The 17623-nt window shown below is 46.0% G+C and overlaps 1 protein-coding gene across 1 annotated transcript in view; it reads right to left on the reverse strand.

The window, feature by feature from the left end:
* The window catches only part of LOC135054807 (NACHT, LRR and PYD domains-containing protein 3-like), a 430555-nt gene that overhangs the window by 202606 nt on the left and 210326 nt on the right, over positions 1-17623 (reverse strand). The window contains exon 8 of the mRNA XM_063958167.1: positions 8259-8429. Coding sequence (XP_063814237.1) covers positions 8259-8429 — 171 coding nt within the window. The remainder of the gene's footprint in view (positions 1-8258; positions 8430-17623) is intronic.

The following is a 17623-nucleotide window of genomic DNA, read 5'->3' on the forward strand; positions in this document are numbered from 1 at the left end:
CTTCCTGGATCCTCCCTGTTCCTGGTTACCCTCCTGGATCCCCTGTGTTCCTGGTTACCTACCTGTTCCTCCGTGTTCCTGGTTACCTGCTTGTTACTCCGTGTTCCTGGTTACCTACCTGTTCCTCCGTGTTCCTGGTTACCTGCTTGTTACTCCGTGTTCCTGGTTATCCTACTACAGCTCCGTGGAACTACAAGCATCAGCAACTCCTACATTCATTTACAGGCTTCACACCAATCTCCAACACAGGGTGCTTCAGCCTCAGCTGTAGAGACTCCATCTCCAGGTGCAGCCCATCACCTCACCTGTGTATCAGCTTGCAAGCTGCCTGTGCTTTCCCAATAGCACTGTGAACCCTGCATCAAGTCTTCTGCATCTGCTACCAGGTTTGCTGCTACTATTATCATCACCTCTGCTGGCTCCACGTGTTTATCATCTCTGGTTCCCATACCAGCATATTGATCAACCATACTATCATACTGTTTTGCCATAGACTCTTACTGTTTTGCCATAGACTCTCACTGTTTTGCCATAGACTCTCAGCTTCCACGCTGCACCATACCCATTGCATTTATTATTGTTTATTTCTCCAAAGTATTCCTGCTGCCATATTGTTTTACTTTTCATTCAATAAAACAACATTGCGCACATGCGCAGGAATCCAATCCAGTTTCCTCACTTATTCCATCCTACCTCCACTGACCCACTAGCGCCCCCTCCGGGGACACAAACCAAACCGAACCTGACAGTTTGTCCAAGGCCAATGGACTCGGATGGTGGTCAGAATGTGGGGTCAGGGGCCTTACAAAATCTGGTCTCCTGTTTGGATGGTCAAGAGGCTGCGCAGCAGCAGATGTTCCAGTTTCTACAGGGAATGTCTATCCATTTGGATACCTTGCAGCAATCCCTTCCAAGTTCTGTTGTTTCTCCAGTTCCTGTTCTTCAAAGGTAGAGCACTGGACTGGGCGAATCCTCTCATTTGAATCTAAAGATCCGCTACTGAGTGATCTTCCCGCTTTCTGCGAAGCCGTAAAACAGGAGTTTGCTCCAAAGTTTATGCATTCAAAGTCATTTGGGCATTCTGCCCAATTTGTCAACAGTTTGTCTACTGCTAAATCCTCTCCAACATCTCTCTCTGTGCAAGATCAGGATACAATAGACCAAGCTATTAAAGATTTCCAAGCTGCAAAGTCAAGACAAGGTTCTCAGACTTCAGATTTGAAAGTGGCATATACTTCCGTGTCTCCATCCTACAGCAACACTTCTGAAAGTATTGACTCCCCAGATTCAACATCTGCTCAGTCTTCTGATCAGTCTTCCAGTTCTCAGTTTTTCGACTCAACTCTTTCCAAACACGATCAGGTTCTGTTGAATCAATGTATCAGAGATTTCAAGAATTACAAGAATTGGAGAGCTCAAAAACCAGTTCAAAGTCTACCATCTGTTGACGTAAGTGTTGGCTATGCTGCCGTAAACCCTAGTCCTGGTGTCTCATATAGCTTCAAATTCACTGGTCCACAGATTGTCTCAGATTCTGTTGTTCCTAAACAAAAGGCTCCCATGACCACACTAGACCTGGACTCTGACTCTGAAAGTGAGTTTGTTGATGAAGACTCAAGTTACATTATGGGAGGTTCTATCCTTCCTAGCTATGCCTTTTCCCAGGAAGTAAATTCTGTCTCAAATGACCCTGAATGGTCTACTTGTTCTGAGGAGGAAAATCTGTCTTCTGAAGATGAAAGTTGGGAAGACTTTTGAGGACCTCTGCTTTTGTGTTTCCTAAGTTCTTTTTCAAGGTTCCTCCAAGTTCCAGCGTGGGTGTTCGGTGCCCACCCATAAAAGGGGGGGTACTGTCAGGAATCTGCATTTTCCATCGCATCACTGCTGTGGAACTACAGGTCCCAGCAGTTCAGTTCTGTTCCAGTTCTAGTTTTCAGTCCTCTGCAGCCTGGAGTACATAGTGCTTCAACTAACTCACAGCTGATCTGGACACCCAATCCAGCTAGTATCTCCGCCTGCAGTTTGTGTCCAATCACTGCTGGGCAGGAGGTATAACTTCCAGTTTGTGGCTCTCTCACATCGCCTTGGACAACACGTCACATCCCGTGAACAGGCGGCTCCTGTTTGCAATCCTCTGTCTACAAAGACATCCTTGTGTGTTGGACCTGTGGAACAACAGGTCCCAGCTGTTCCAGTTCTGTTCCAGTTTCCAGCGGTCCCAGTGTTCCTGGTGAACTACAAGTTCCAGCAACCACTCCAGCTCTCCTGTGCAAGTTCCTGTGTTCCAGTCTCCAGATCCCCTGTGTTCCTGGTTACCTTCCTGGATCCTCCCTGTTCCTGGTTACCCTCCTGGATCCCCTGTGTTCCTGGTTACCTACCTGTTCCTCCGTGTTCCTGGTTACCTGCTTGTTACTCCGTGTTCCTGGTTACCTACCTGTTCCTCCGTGTTCCTGGTTACCTGCTTGTTACTCCGTGTTCCTGGTTATCCTACTACAGCTCCGTGGAACTACAAGCATCAGCAACTCCTACATTCATTTACAGGCTTCACACCAATCTCCAACACAGGGTGCTTCAGCCTCAGCTGTAGAGACTCCATCTCCAGGTGCAGCCCATCACCTCACCTGTGTATCAGCTTGCAAGCTGCCTGTGCTTTCCCAATAGCACTGTGAACCCTGCATCAAGTCTTCTGCATCTGCTACCAGGTTTGCTACTATTATCATCACCTCTGCTGGCTCCACGTGTTTATCATCTCTGGTTCCCATACCAGCATATTGATCAACCATACTATCATACTGTTTTGCCATAGACTCTTACTGTTTTGCCATAGACTCTCACTGTTTTGCCATAGACTCTCAGCTTCCACGCTGCACCATACCCATTGCATTTATTATTGTTTATTTCTCCAAAGTATTCCTGCTGCCATATTGTTTTACTTTTCATTCAATAAAACAACATCGCGCACATGCGCAGGAATCCAATCCAGTTTCCTCACTTATTCCATCCTACCTCCACTGACCCACTAGCGCCCCCTCCGGGGACACAAACCAAACCGAACCTGACAGTATGCCACACACCGTAATGCCTGACACTTTATGACGCACACCGCAATGTCCGTGATACATTATGCCACACACTGCAATGACCCTGAGACATTATACCACAATGCCAGTGATATAGTATACCACACACCGTTATGCCTGTGACACATACCGCAATGTCCGTTATACCCTATGACACACACCGCAATGCCCGTTATACATTATGCCACACTGCAATGCCCCTGAGACATTTTACCACATACCACAATGCCCGTGATATAGTAAGCCACACACCGTAAGGCCTGACACATTATAACACACACTGCAATGTCCGTGATACATTATGCCACACACTGCAATGACCCTGAGACATTATACCACATATCACAATGCCCGTGATATAGTATACCACACACCGTAATGCCTGTGACACATACTGCAATGCCCGTTATACCCTATGCCACATACCGCAATGCCCGTTATACATTATGCCACAATGCAATGCCCCTGAGACATTATACCACATACAACAATGCCCGTGATATAGTATGCCACACACCGTAATGCCTGTGACACATTATGACACACACCGCAATGTCTGTGATACATTATGCCACACACCGTAATGCCCATTACACATTAAGTCCTACAGTAAGGCTTCTAATTACTTTTAAATTACCTGATCATTGCCAGGGGTTTCATGCTCTTGGTTCCATGCACGGTGCCAGGGGTTTTCATGATCAGGGTGTCATGCTCGTTGCCAGGGGTTATATGTACCGGGTGTCATGCTCGTTGCCAGGGGTTTCATACACTGGGTGTCATGCACGTTGCTAGAGGGTAGTGCTTGTTGCTAGGGCTGTGCTCCCAGTGCCACATATGCCCCCAGTGCCTGATATTCCCCCACAGTGCCAGGTACTCACTTGCCCCCAGTGCCAAATATAGCATCCCGCATGTGCCAGGTACACATATACCCCCTCAGTGCCACATATGCCCCCTCAGTGCCACATATGTCCCCTTGCCCCTGGGCCGCATATGCTCCCCCAGTGCCCCCCCCCCTCCCCGCGCTCCCCCACTGTTTTGTGATGGAGGGACACGGAGGGCACAGCGCGTGCCTCTCCTGTGTCCCTCCTGGGTCTCCGGCGGGTCTGTTAAAGGAAGTGCCGGTTCGTGAGCCAATCAGAGCTCACGAACAGCACTTCATTTATTAGACCCGCCGGAGACCCAGGAGGGACACAGGAGAGGCGCGCGCTGTGCCCTCCGTGTCCCTCCAACACAGCAGCGGAGGGAAGGAGGGAGAGGAGACAGCAGATTGACATGTGGACGCTCGTCCACATGTCAATCTGCGCTAAATCAGTGGCGGCTCCCCCACAGCCCCTCGCCCCCAAGCCACCGCGAGGGCTGCGGGGGCAGTAGTTACGCCACTGGCAGAGAAGCATTGCAGGGACTGAGCTTGCTAGCAAGCCCTGACCCTGCATGTGATAATTGATACATCTGTGCGATGTACGGATGGTGTAATGGTTAGCATTACTGCCTCACAGCACTGAGGTCATGGAGGACATGGCTCTAACTGTGTGGAGTTTGTATATTCTCCCTGTGCTTGTGTGGGTTTCCTCCGGGTACTCCGGTTTCCTCCCACATTCCAAAAATATACTGGTAGGTTAATAGGCTCCAATCAAAATGAACCCTAGCGTGAATGTGTGTGCTTATACATGTGGTAGGGAATATAGATTGTAAGCTCCACTGGGGCATAGACTGATGTGAATGGCCAGATATTCTCTCTAAAGCGCTGCGGAATGTGTGCGCACTATATAACTAACTGTTAAAAAAAATAAATGTAATCAATTATCGTAGTGCGGATTCGGGCGATTTTATCACCTCACATCCGCATCCTTGGATGCAGATGGTGATAAATAGGATCCTTTTTCCCTTAAATTTAGGAACCGTTTAGAAGCTGCGTGGGAAGATTATAAAAACACCAACCTCCCATGACTGGAATCTAACCCTGTCACATTCTGCATGGCAGCCAAGACTTTATTAAGAGGGGAAATTATTTCCTTTGTGTCAGCTAATAACAAGAAGTATTCACAAAACTATCTGGAATTCCAGATGGGTTGGGTATGCGTTACCGCCGCCGGCCACAGGTTCTTTTTCCACTCTATGGGAATAGTCCCTGCTAGTCGGCATTCCGACTGTTGGGATTTCCTGGGGTGCGGGATTTAGCCATCAATAATGTCACTGGTGGTCACATACTGTAAGTACATCCCTTCCAGACAGCCCTGTCAGTAGCCTTTCAACAGTATACTGTAAGTCAAACCACTCTCTCCTCTCAAAACATGTATCTTACAGCAAAAATACATTTTGAGGAACTCATGCAAGGGATGGGAGACTGGTATATGTTTTTGGTTAGTGTCAAATTCCACAAGATCAGCAACAAGGCTTGTCGCCTACTGACCAATATCTTGCGTGGCTCCTGCTCTCCTATTACGATGCACCCCCTTAAAACAACTCAGGGGGATTAACTACATCAAATGCTCAGATAGTGTAGCTAGTGAAATAACTTAATGAAACCCTGCACTCTGCTAAGATGACCTCCCCTCTTCCCTCTTCCAGCCTGGTGGATCCCTTTTCTTCACTCTCTCCTGATACGGACTACACTTTTTCCTATAGGGACGCTCTGCCACGTCTCCCCACCCCCCTCGCCCCACTCCCCATCCCTCCACCCATTTAGCTAAAACACCCCAATCCCAGATAAACCTTAAAGAAATTACAGATCCATTAAAAATTTAAAATCTGACAAAGATCCAAGGCCAGATGGTTTAAGTGGGGACTTTTAAAAGATTCTTGCCACTAGGCTAGGAGAGACACTGGTTAAAGTTTTTAATGCATTCCTTACTTCCCAGTCCCTTCCTCCACATTTCAATTCAGCTATTTTAAAGGTATTGGGGGTCATTCCAAGTTGATCGCTCGTTATTTTTTTTCTCAACGGAGCGATTAGTTGCTAATGCGCAATGTCCGCAGTGCGACTGCGCCAAGTAAATTTGCTATGCTGTTAGGTATTTTACTCATGGCATTACAAGGTATTTTCTTTGTTCTGGTGATCATAATGTGATTGACAGGAAGTGGGTGTTTCTGGGCGGAAACAGGCCGTTTTATGGGCGTGTGGGAAAAAACGCTACCGTTTCGGGGAAAAACGCGGGAGTGGCCGGAGAAACGGGGGAGTGTCTGTGCGAACGCTGGGTGTGTTTGTGACGTCAAACCAGGAACGACAAGCACTGAACTGATCGCAGATGCCGAGTAAGTCTGGAGCTACTCAGAAACTGCTAAGAAGTGTCTATTCGCAATTCTGCTAATCTTTTGTTCGCAATTTTACTATGCTAAGATTCACTCCCAGTAGGCGGCGGCTTAGCGTGTGCAAAGCTGCCAAAAGCAGCTTGCGAGCGATCAACTCGGAATGACCACCATTGCCTTAACTGGGTAAGGACGTCACTCTTCCTGGTTCATACTGTCCCATCTTATTACTAAAGCTTAATTATAAGTTCTTAAGCAAGATTCTGGAGGATTTGTTGAAATTAATTCTTCCCCATATTATCCACCAAGATCAAACTGGCTTTATATGGTGTCACCACTCGGTGGTAAATGTTTGTAGGGACCTCTCAGCTATCTATTCTTCTTCTTTGTCTCCCATCTCTCATAATAATTTAATTTTATCCCTAGATGCTGAGAAAGCTTTTGACCTAGTGCAGTGGCCACACTTATTCCAGACATTGCTTCACTTTGGCTTTACAGAGTCTTTTATAAATTCTTTAAGACTGTTATATTTCTTTCCTCACCAATTTCCATTCAGAAAGGAAAAGACAGGGTTGTCCTCTCTCACCGCTCCTGTTTGCTATAGCCCTGGAACCACTAGCTAATAGCACCAAGGTCCTCTCCCTCTTTCAAAGGCATTTGACTTGGTGATGTAGACTTAAAACTAGCCTTATTTGCAGACTATGGTGGTCATTCCGAGTTGTTTGCTCGTTGCCGATTTTCGCTATGCTGCGATTTGCAGCTAAATGCGCATGCACATTTTAGGCAGCGCGCATGCAAGTTATTTAACTAAAAACTTAGCAGTTTTGCTGTTGTACGTGCGGCGCTTTTCAGTCGCACTGCTGATCGGTGAGTGGTTGACAGGAAAAGGGCGTTTCTGGGTGGTAACTGAGCGTTTTCCGGGAGTGTGCTAAAAAACGCAGGGGTGTCAGGGTAAAACCCAGGAGTTTCTGGAGAAACGGGGCGTGTTTGTGACGTCAAACCAGGAACTAAACGGACTGAGCTGATCACAATCTAGGAGTAGGTCTGGAGCTACTCAGAAACTGCAGGAAATTATTTAGTAGCAGTTCTGCTAATCTTTCGTTCGCTATTCTGCTAAGCTATGATACACTCCCAGAGGGCGGCGGCCTAGCGTTTGCAATGCTGCTAAAAGCAGCTAGCGAGCGAACAACTCGGAATGAGGGCCTATATGCTGTTATTTATTTATGAACCAGAATCTTCTATGAACTAACAAGAAAAGAGAGACTCTTTGTTGGGGCACTTTTAAATAAAAAATGGAAAGTAAAAAAAAAAAAAAAGTTTTAACCAAAATCATTTTAAACCATGTAAAGTAGCATCCGTCACACAAAATACACAGTAAGAGTTAAATATCTATCCTGTTGTCAATCACAACCAATTTCCTTCTTATAGTTTAAATGATCATGGGCCGGATGTAATGGATTGCGAGACGGCCAGAGCTTCGAGACTCCAGCCGATCTGGTACGTTTTTTTAAAGCAACAAACGTTTACAAGGCAAAACCAACATTGAAAATGTTTGCTGATTTAAAAAAAAATAAAAAAAATTAAAAAAGGTTTATTTTGGGGTAATGTGAGGCCTTTTTTTTTACCACAAAAATTACATGATTGTAAAGCGCAACAGAATTTGCTGTGCTATATAAGAAACTGTTGCCAAATAAACAATACATGTAATTATTGGCCCAAGTAAGCTAACTGAAAACTGCCAATTGCCTAATTTGTAATTAGTTGGGGGTTTCCCAACATCCTGCCATTTTCACCTTAAATAAGGATTTTCCCTGACTTTTCACCTGCTCTGAATTGAATAGGAAAAACTTTGTGGCTGTAGGAAATATACAGTTCCATGGGAACATTTTTACTTTTGCTTCTAAATGGATATGCCCTTAAAATAATTCTTACGTAAGATCCTGTATGGCACAGGCTGGATGTCTCAATCCCCCACACAGAAGTTTTATTCCAGAGTCCTCCAGAACATTGTGTGTCAGGTCCAGTCTGGTCAGAGAGCGGTTTGTAGTAAGAACAAAGTGGAGATCATCACAGCAGGAGGAGGTCAGACCACAGTAATTTAACCTGATGAGAGATGAGGGATCTGCATTAGGTAATTTATCATTTCCAGCCTCACGTGATGTCATCACTGACAGAATATACTGTATAATGTAGATACAATGTTGGTGTAGGGGCTCCCATTGTCTAGTAGTCAAACAATAAACATTTTAGTAAAACTGTGACTAGAGTCACTATTTATCTGGCCCCATACATTACAGACAGCACCATATGAGAATAGAAACACTCAGTGACTGGGGCATCGGAGCTGTCCCTAACCAATATGATGCCCTAGGCAAGATTTTGGCTGGTGCCCCCTAGCACCACCGTTGATTCTGCCTCTGACCTTGCACCTCTTTCCCAGCACCATCACCCCTCACCCATAGCAGTCCTTGTATCCCCTATATTTTAAATAGGAACAGTTCGCACATTTGACGCACAGCCCAAAAAGGGGCATCTTCTTGCTGGGAAGGGGCATGGCCACACAATAGTAACCCCAATTCCAATCACGCCACACAGTACTGCAACTTAATTCACATTTTATCTTGCGATAGTGTCCATAATTCATATTACATCCCACAGTAGTATCACTTTACCTTATAAACGTTACTCCTCACAGTAGAGCCCCTTATTCACATTACATCACACTGAATTGCTCCTTATTCACATTACACCACACCCTATTGCTCTTTATTCACATTAGACGACACAGTAGTGCCCTTTCTATATGCAACGCCACATAGTAGAGCACTTTATACACATAATGCCACACATTAGTAATGCATTTATACACCATTCCACACAGTAATGCCCCTTACACATATGAGACACATTAATGTCCTTATAAACATAATGCGCCTTACACATTATGATAACCTTTATTAATGCACTTTTACACATAATGTACCTTACACAAATGGGGCACATTATTTATGCCCTTATACACATAATGATACACATAGTGCCCCCTACATATTTGCTGCACATTAGTGCCCCTATACACATAATGACACACATACAGTAGTACCCTGTTACACATATGCCGCACATTATTAATGCCCTTATACACATAATGACACACATCGTGGCCCTTTACACATGTTGCACATTATTAATGCATTTTTACATGACACACATAATGCTCCTGACACATATTGCGAACATTACTGCACAACCAACCCACTCACGTGCACACAGCACTCACACTTCCACTAACACTGTGATCTCTGCCTCTGCTTGGATACAGATGTGTCCTCACAAATCTTGCATCAATGCTAACGTCGGGCACCTTTTTTATTTTTTTATGAAAATGCATCTTATTTGCATTGCTATGTGGCAAGGATGCACAAGCAGCTTCTGCTGATTAAACTGATATGCAGCATGCCTATATACTGTGTGAGACTGTGGCTGTATCTGCATATGAAATGCTACATACAGAATATAAGCATGCCACATATCATTTTAATCGGCAGAAGCTGCTGATGCCCCTAGGCATATCAAATGCCCTAGGCAATTGCTTAGTTTGCCTATGCCTATGTCCGGCTCTGTGGGGCATGAAGGGACCACCAGGGAAATACAATCACAGGTGCCCACTAAGGGGCACTGCCATATGCTGGAAGGGGTGTGGCCACCTGACTAGAGAAGAGTGACCAGCCATTATAGGTGCCACCTAGAACAGTATATAAAGAAAAATAGGATTTGAATTACCTACCGGTAAATCTTTTTCTCGTAGTCTGTAGAGGATGCTGGGGTTCCATTTAGTACCATGGGGTATAGAAGGGTCCACTAGGAGTCATGGGCACTTTAAGAGTTCAATAGTGTGGGCTGGCTCCTCCCTCTATGCCCCTTCTACCAGACTCAGTCTAGAAACTGTGCCCGAGGAGACGGACATACTTCGAGAGAAGGACTTAACACAGATAGTGGTGAGATTCCCACCAGCTCACACATAACAAAAGGAAAACCAAGCTAACCAACTCGAAACGATTCAGCTACGACTGAACCAACAATACTTAACCAAGAAACAATGCAGGAATACGAAGCGCTGGGCGGGCGCTCAGCATCCTCTACGGACTACGAGAAAAGGATTTACCGGCAGGTAATTAAAATCCTATTTTCTCATACATCCACACTCTCTCTCATCCACACTCATTACTTGCTCCCACTCACGATTGCAGGACTTTCATCGGGCTGCACCGACTATGTGGAATGCCCTACCATGCACAATAAGACTCTCCTCTAGTCCCCAAACCTTCAAGCTTTCCCTGAAAACTCACCTCTTTAGGCAAGCGTATCAAATTCCAGAACCGCCCAGATAACTTTCCTAAACCTTCCTATCAAATTGCATCCACTCTGTACAGTCCACACATATCCTCACATGTCTTCTCATTCTATGCTATAGATAGGCATATGTACACAAGGATAGGTGCTATTTCCCTATAGATTGTAAGCTTGCGAGCAGGGCCTTCCTACCTCTATGACTGTTTGTTATCACCCATTTTGTTATTGTTATTTCAAATTGTAAAGCGCAACGGAATTTGCTGCGCTATATAAGAAACTGTTAATAAATAAATGAATAAATAAATAAATAAATACATCCTAGAGGATGCTGGGGTTCCATTTAGTACCATGGGGATGTACCAAAGCTCCCAGTACGGGAGGGAGAGTGTGGAGGTTCCTGCTGAATAGATTGACCAAACTTTAGGTCCTCAGAGGCCAAAGTATCGAACTTGTAGAATTTAGCAAACGTGTTCGACTCCAACCAAGTAGCTGCTCGACAAAGCTGTAAAGCTGAGACACCCCGGGCAGCCGCCCAGGAAGTACCCACTTTACGTGTAGAGTGGGCCTTAACAGATTTTGGACACAGCAAGCCTGCCGTATAATAAGCATGCTGTATAGTAAACCTGATCCAGCGAGAAATCGTCTGCTTAGAAGCAGGACACCCAACCTTGTTAGGATCATAAAGGACAAACAAAGCGTCCGACTTCCTGTGACAAGAAGTTCTCTTAACATATATTTTCAAAGCCCTCACAACATCCAAGGACTTTGAGGAAATTGAGGAGCCAGTAGCCACTGGCACCAAAATAGGTTGGTTGATATGAAAAGCTGACACAACCTTTGGAAGAAATTGCTGGCACATTCTGAGTTCAGCTATATCTTCATGGAAAATCAAATAGCGGCTCTGGCAGGACAATGCCCCCAATTCAGACACACATCTAGCAGATACCAATGGCAACAGTGTGACTGCCTTCCAAGTAAGAAACTTTACGTCCACCTCCTATAAAGGCTTGAACCAATACGATTGCAGGAGCTGCAGCACCACGTTAAGATCCCAAGGTGCCGTAGGAGGCACAAAGGGTGGTTGGATGGGCAGAACCCCTTTCAAGAATGTCTGAACCTCAGGGAGGGCAGCCAATTGTTTCTGGAAGAAAATGGACAAAGACGAAATCTGGACCTTTATGGAGCCCAAGCGTAAGCCCACATCCACACCTGCTTGCAGAAAGAGGAGAAACCGTCCCAGTTTAAACTCCACCGTAGGAAACTTTTTGGATTCACACCAAGACACATATTTTTTCCAAATCCGATAGTAATGTTTAGATGTTACTCCCTTCCTAGCCTGTATCAGGGTAGGAATGACCTTGTTCGGAATGCCCTTCCGAGCTAAGATGTGGCGTTCAACCTCCATGACGTCAAACGTAGCCGCGTAAGTCTTGATAGGTGAATGGCCCCTGTTGTAGAAGGTCCTCGCGAAGAGGAAGAGGCCTCGGATCCTCCAGCAGTAATTCCAGAAGATCCGCGTACCAAGCCCATCTTGGCCAGTCCGGAGCAATGAGGATCGCCTGAACTCTTGTTCTTTTTATTAGTTTGAGAATCCTTGGGATGAGTGGAAGTGGAGGGAACACATACACTGACTGGTACACCCACGGAGTTACCAGTGCATCCACCGCCACTGCTTGTGGGTCTCTTGACCTGGAACAGTACCTCCGAAGCTTCTTGTTGAGGCGAGAGGCCATCATGTATATCTGAGGTACACGCCATCGGCTTGTCACCTCTGTGAATACCTCCGGGTGGAGGCCCCTTTCTCCTGGACGGAGATCGTGTCTGCTGAGGAAGTCCGCTTCCCAGTTGTCCACTCCCGGAATGAAGACTGCCGACAGTGCCACTGCATGCTTTTCTGCCCAGAGGAGGATTCTTGTTACCTCTGACATTGCCGCTCTGCTCTTCGTTCCGCCCTGTCGGTTTATGTAGGACACTGCCGTTTCATTGTCCGAATGAACCTGAATGACCTGATCTTGCAGAAGATGTGCCGCTTGTAGAAGCCCATTGTATACGGCCCTTAGTTCCAGAATGTTTATGGGAAGGATGGATTCCAGACTTGACCACTTTCCTTGGACGTTTTCCCCTTGGGGACCGCTCCCCAACCTCTGAGACTTGCATCCGTGGTTGGAAGGATCCAAATCTGAATCCCGAACCTGTGGCCCTCGAGAAGGTGAGACATTTGCAGCCACGAGAGGAGTGAAATTCTGGCTTTCGGCGACAGGCGTATCCGCTGGTGCATGTGAAGAGGTGATCCCAACCATTTGTCCAGGAGATTCAGTTGGAAGGGCCATACATGGAATCTTCCATACTGTAGGAAGCCACCATCTTCCCCAGAAGGCGAATGCACTGATGAACCGATACCCGGGCTGGCTTTAGGACATCCTGGACCATTGATTGGATCACCAACGCTTTCTCCACCGGTAGAAATACCCTCTGCACTTCCATTGTGAGTATTATCCCCAGGAAGTGAAGTTTCTCTGTTGGCTCATGTCACCCAGGATCATGGAGTAGTCGAGTTGAGAGAGCATTACTCTGTAACAGCCTCTCCCTGGAAGATGCTTTATCAGCAGATCATCCAGATATGGAATTATGTTCACTCCCTGCTTGTGGAGAAATAGCATCATCTCTGCCATGACCTTTGTGAACACCCACAGTGCTGTGGAGAGGCCAAATAGCAGTGCCTGGAACTGAACTGTCAGTCCAGCAGCTCAAATCTGAGATAAGCCTGGTGAGGCGGCCAGATCGGTATGTGAAGGTACGCATCCTTGATATCCAGGGATACTAGGAATTCCCTCTCCTCCAGACCTGAGATCACCGCTCTCAGAGACTCCATCTTGAATTTGTATTCCCTCAAGTAGGGGTTCAATGACTTTAGGCTTAATTTCGGCCTTACCGAACCGTCCGGTTTTGGTACCACAAACAGGTTTGAGTAATAACCCTTCTGTTTTAGGTGAGGTGGAACTGGAACAATGACATTTGTTTGAACCAATTTTTTAATGGCTTCCTGTAGGATAGCACTTTCTGTCAGTGGAGCTGGTAAGCCTGATTTGAAGAATCTGTGAGATGGGAGTTCTTGAAACTCCAGTCTGTACCCCTGGGCAACAATATCTTTTACCCAGGGGTCTAGGCAGGATGATGCCCAGATGTGACTAAAATCTTTTAGTCTCGCTCCCACCTGCCCATGCTGAAGAATTTTGAGGAAGCAGAACCTGGTTTCTGTTCCTGAGAACCTGTTGGTGCAGGTTTTCTGGATTTCCCCGACCTCCTCTAAAGAAAGTGGACGGGCGTTTGGATTTTTTTTATTTTGCAGTCCAAAAGGACTGCAGTGTAGATGTAGGATAAGATTTCCTAGCCAGTGGTGCTGCTGATGGAAGAAAGGTTGACTTACCCACAGTTGCCGTGGAGATCCATGCATCCAATGCTTCCCCAAACAGGGCCTGACCTGTGAAGGGTACGTTCTCCACACTTTTCTTGGATTCTGCATCCACAGTCCATTGGTGTAGCCAGAGTCCTCTGCGTGCCGAGACTGCCATGGAAGCAGCCCTTGCATTCAGCATGCCAATATCCTTCAAGGCCTCCACCATGAAACTTGCAGAGTCTGGTAGGAGGGGCATAGAGGGAGGAGCCAGCCCACACTATTAAACTCTTAAAGTGCCCATGGCTCCCAGTGGATCCGTCTATACCCCATGGTACTAAATCAAACCCCAGCATCCTCTAGGACGTAAGAGAAAGGAGTTCTGCTTCGCTGCCCACTTCAAGCTGTTGTGTATGTGACTGGGTTACACTGGGAGAGAGTAGTAGTATATGCGCCTGGGTTACACCGGGAGAGAACAGTAGTATATGTGCCTGGATTACACCGGGAGAGAGCAGTAGCAGAGGCATAGCCAGAACTTTGAGGGTCCCATAGCAAGGGGCCCCTGTTGCAAAGCTTCTAAAGACACCTCTCTGCAGCCGTTGTTAATGTTATTCCCCATATTAGTGCCTTAGTTCATTTTCTGAACCATAGTAGTGCCTAAGTTCACATTATATCATATTGTAGGGCTGCCAGAACACATTATGCAACACAGTACACCCAATTCACATTATGCCACAGTGTCCACAGTTAATATTATGCCACATATAGTGCCTCCACTTCATATTGTGCCAAATTATAGTGCCCCAATTCATATTATGTAACATTATAATTCCCTCCAGTTTATTTGAACCACATTACAATGAGAAGGTCCAGGGGCATAACTAGATATGTTGCCCCAAGGTACAAATTTGTAAGTGCCCCTATGGTGAAAAATGTTTATAACACATGTAACTTTGATAGGGCTGGTGGCCCCGCTCAGCTCTGGGCTCCATAGCAGCTGCACTCCCTGCACCTATGGTAGCTATGCCCTTGAGCAGTAGTATATGTGCCTGGATTACTACAGGAGGAAACAGTAGTATATGTTTACCTCGCAACTGTCCCAATTTTAGCGGGACAGTCCCGCTTTTTTGGAACTGTCCCACCCATGGGCAGTAATGTCCCACGGTGGGGGCGGCAGTTGGGAGGCTCCAGTCAATCACTGCTCTGCCTAGCAGAGCAGAGGTGAATAGATGCTGTGTGCATGTACACAGCGTCTATTCAATGGAGACAGAGGGAGAGGAGGCATGGCAACAGCTCACAGAGCGCTGGACATGCTCCCTTAGTGACAAAACATGGGGGCATGACCTGCGATCACCACGCCCCATTTTGCATAGGGCACACCCTCTTTTTGGCGTGGTCACACACTATACGTGCACAGAATTCATGAATCCCGTTTTCATTGACTCAGATGTTGGGAGGTATGGTATATGTGTCTGGGTTACACCACAAGAGAGCAGTAGTATATGTGCCTAGTGTTTCTCCAGCAGAGAACAGTAGTATATGTGCCTGGGTTACACCAGAAGAGAACAGTAGTACACTGCTCAAAAAAATTAATGGAACACTAAAATAACACATCCTAGATCTGAATGAATGAAATATTCTTATTAAATACTTTGTTCTTTACATAGCTGAATGTGCTGACAACAAAATCATACAAAAATTATCAATGGAAATCAAATTTATTTACCCATGGAGGTCTGGATTTGGAGTCACACTCAAAATTAAAGTGGAAAAACACACTACAGGCTGATCCAACTTTGATGTAATGTCTTTAAAACAAGTAAAAATGAGGCTCAGTAGTGTGTGTGGCCTCCACATGCCTCTATGGCCTCCCTACAATGCCTGGGCATGCTCCTGATGAGGTGGCGGATGGTCTCCTGAGGGATCTCCTCCCAGACCTGGACTAAAGCATCCACCAACTCCTAGACAGTCTGTGGTGCAACGTGGCATTGGTGGATGGAGCTAGACATGATGTTCCAGATGTGCTCAATTGGATTCAGGTCTGGGGAACAGGCGGGCCAGTCCATAGCATCAATGCCTTCGTCTTGCATGAACTGCTGACACACTCCAGCCACATGAGGTCTTGCATTGTCTTGCATTAGGAGGAACCCAGGGCCAACCGCACCAGCATATGGTCTCACAAGGGGTCTGAGGATCTCATCTCGGTGCCTAATGGCAGTCAGGCTACCTCTGGCGAACACATGGAGGGCTGTGCGGCCCCCCCAAAGAAATGCCACCCTACACCATTGCTGACACACTGCCAAACCGGTCATGCTGGAGGATATTGCAGGCAGCAGAACGTTCTCCTTGGAGTCTCCAGACACTGTCACGTCTGTCACATATGCTCAGTGAGAACCTGCTTTCATCTGTGAAGAGCACAGGGCACCAGTGGCGAATTTGCCAATCTTGGTGTTCTCTGGCACATGCCAAGCATCTTGCACGGTGTTGGGCTGAAAGCACAACCCCCACCTGTGGACATCAGGCTCACCCTCATGGAGTATGTTTCTGATCGTTTGAGTAGACACATGCACATTTGTGGTTTGCTGGAGGTCATTTTGCAGGGCTCTGGCAGTGTTCCTCCTGTTCCTCCTTGCACAAAGGGGGAGGTAGCGGTCCTGCTACTGGGTTGTTGCCCTCCTATGGCCTCCTCCACGTCTCCTAATGTACTGGCCTTACACAAACAGTCTCCTGGTTGCTTCCTAAGTGGACAGTTTGATTTCACAGAAGTGTGATTGACTTGGAGTTACATTGTGTTGTTTAAGTGTTCCCTTTATTTTTTGAGCAGTGGATATTATACCAGGGTTACACCAGGAGAGAGCAGTAATATGTGCCTGGGTTACACCAGGAGAGAACAGTAGTATATTATACCTGGGTTACACCAGGAGAGAGCATAGTATATGCGCCTGGGTTATACGAGGAGAGAACAGTAGTATATTATACCTGGGTTACACCAGGAGAGAGCGATAGTATATGCGCCTGGGCATGTTTTCATTTACACACAGCTTCCATTTTATAACAAACTATAAACATTATAATCATATTTACAATTATATACATAATAGAGATCATTACATCATGATATTTACCGTTTACATAACTCAAATTTGTTTTGCATCACTTTATCATACCTTCATTCTAAACATTTTCCTTGATCCACATAATTTCGGTGAATCTATTTCAGGGAAACCCCCAACATTCCCCAATTAGCTGACTCAACATTTAACACACATTTGTCCATCTATCATAAACCCTCCACCTCCATACACTCCATTTATCCACAATCCTGCCTTCATTCATACCATTCACCCTACATACATACCGGACTACCAACAAATAATTATAATTAGAGTAACATATTTAAACGTGCATGCAAACTAGAGATGTGCGTGGACACTTTTCGGGTTTTGTGTTTTTGTTTTGGATCTGGATCCCCGCTCGTTTTTTGGATCTGGATTGGTTTTGTCAAAACCTCACTTTCGGGTTTTGATTTTGGTTTTGAATCTGGATGATT

This window comes from Pseudophryne corroboree, chromosome 3 (genome assembly GCF_028390025.1).
Source record: "Pseudophryne corroboree isolate aPseCor3 chromosome 3, aPseCor3.hap2, whole genome shotgun sequence".
NCBI classification, from domain to species: Eukaryota; Metazoa; Chordata; class Amphibia; order Anura; family Myobatrachidae; genus Pseudophryne; species Pseudophryne corroboree.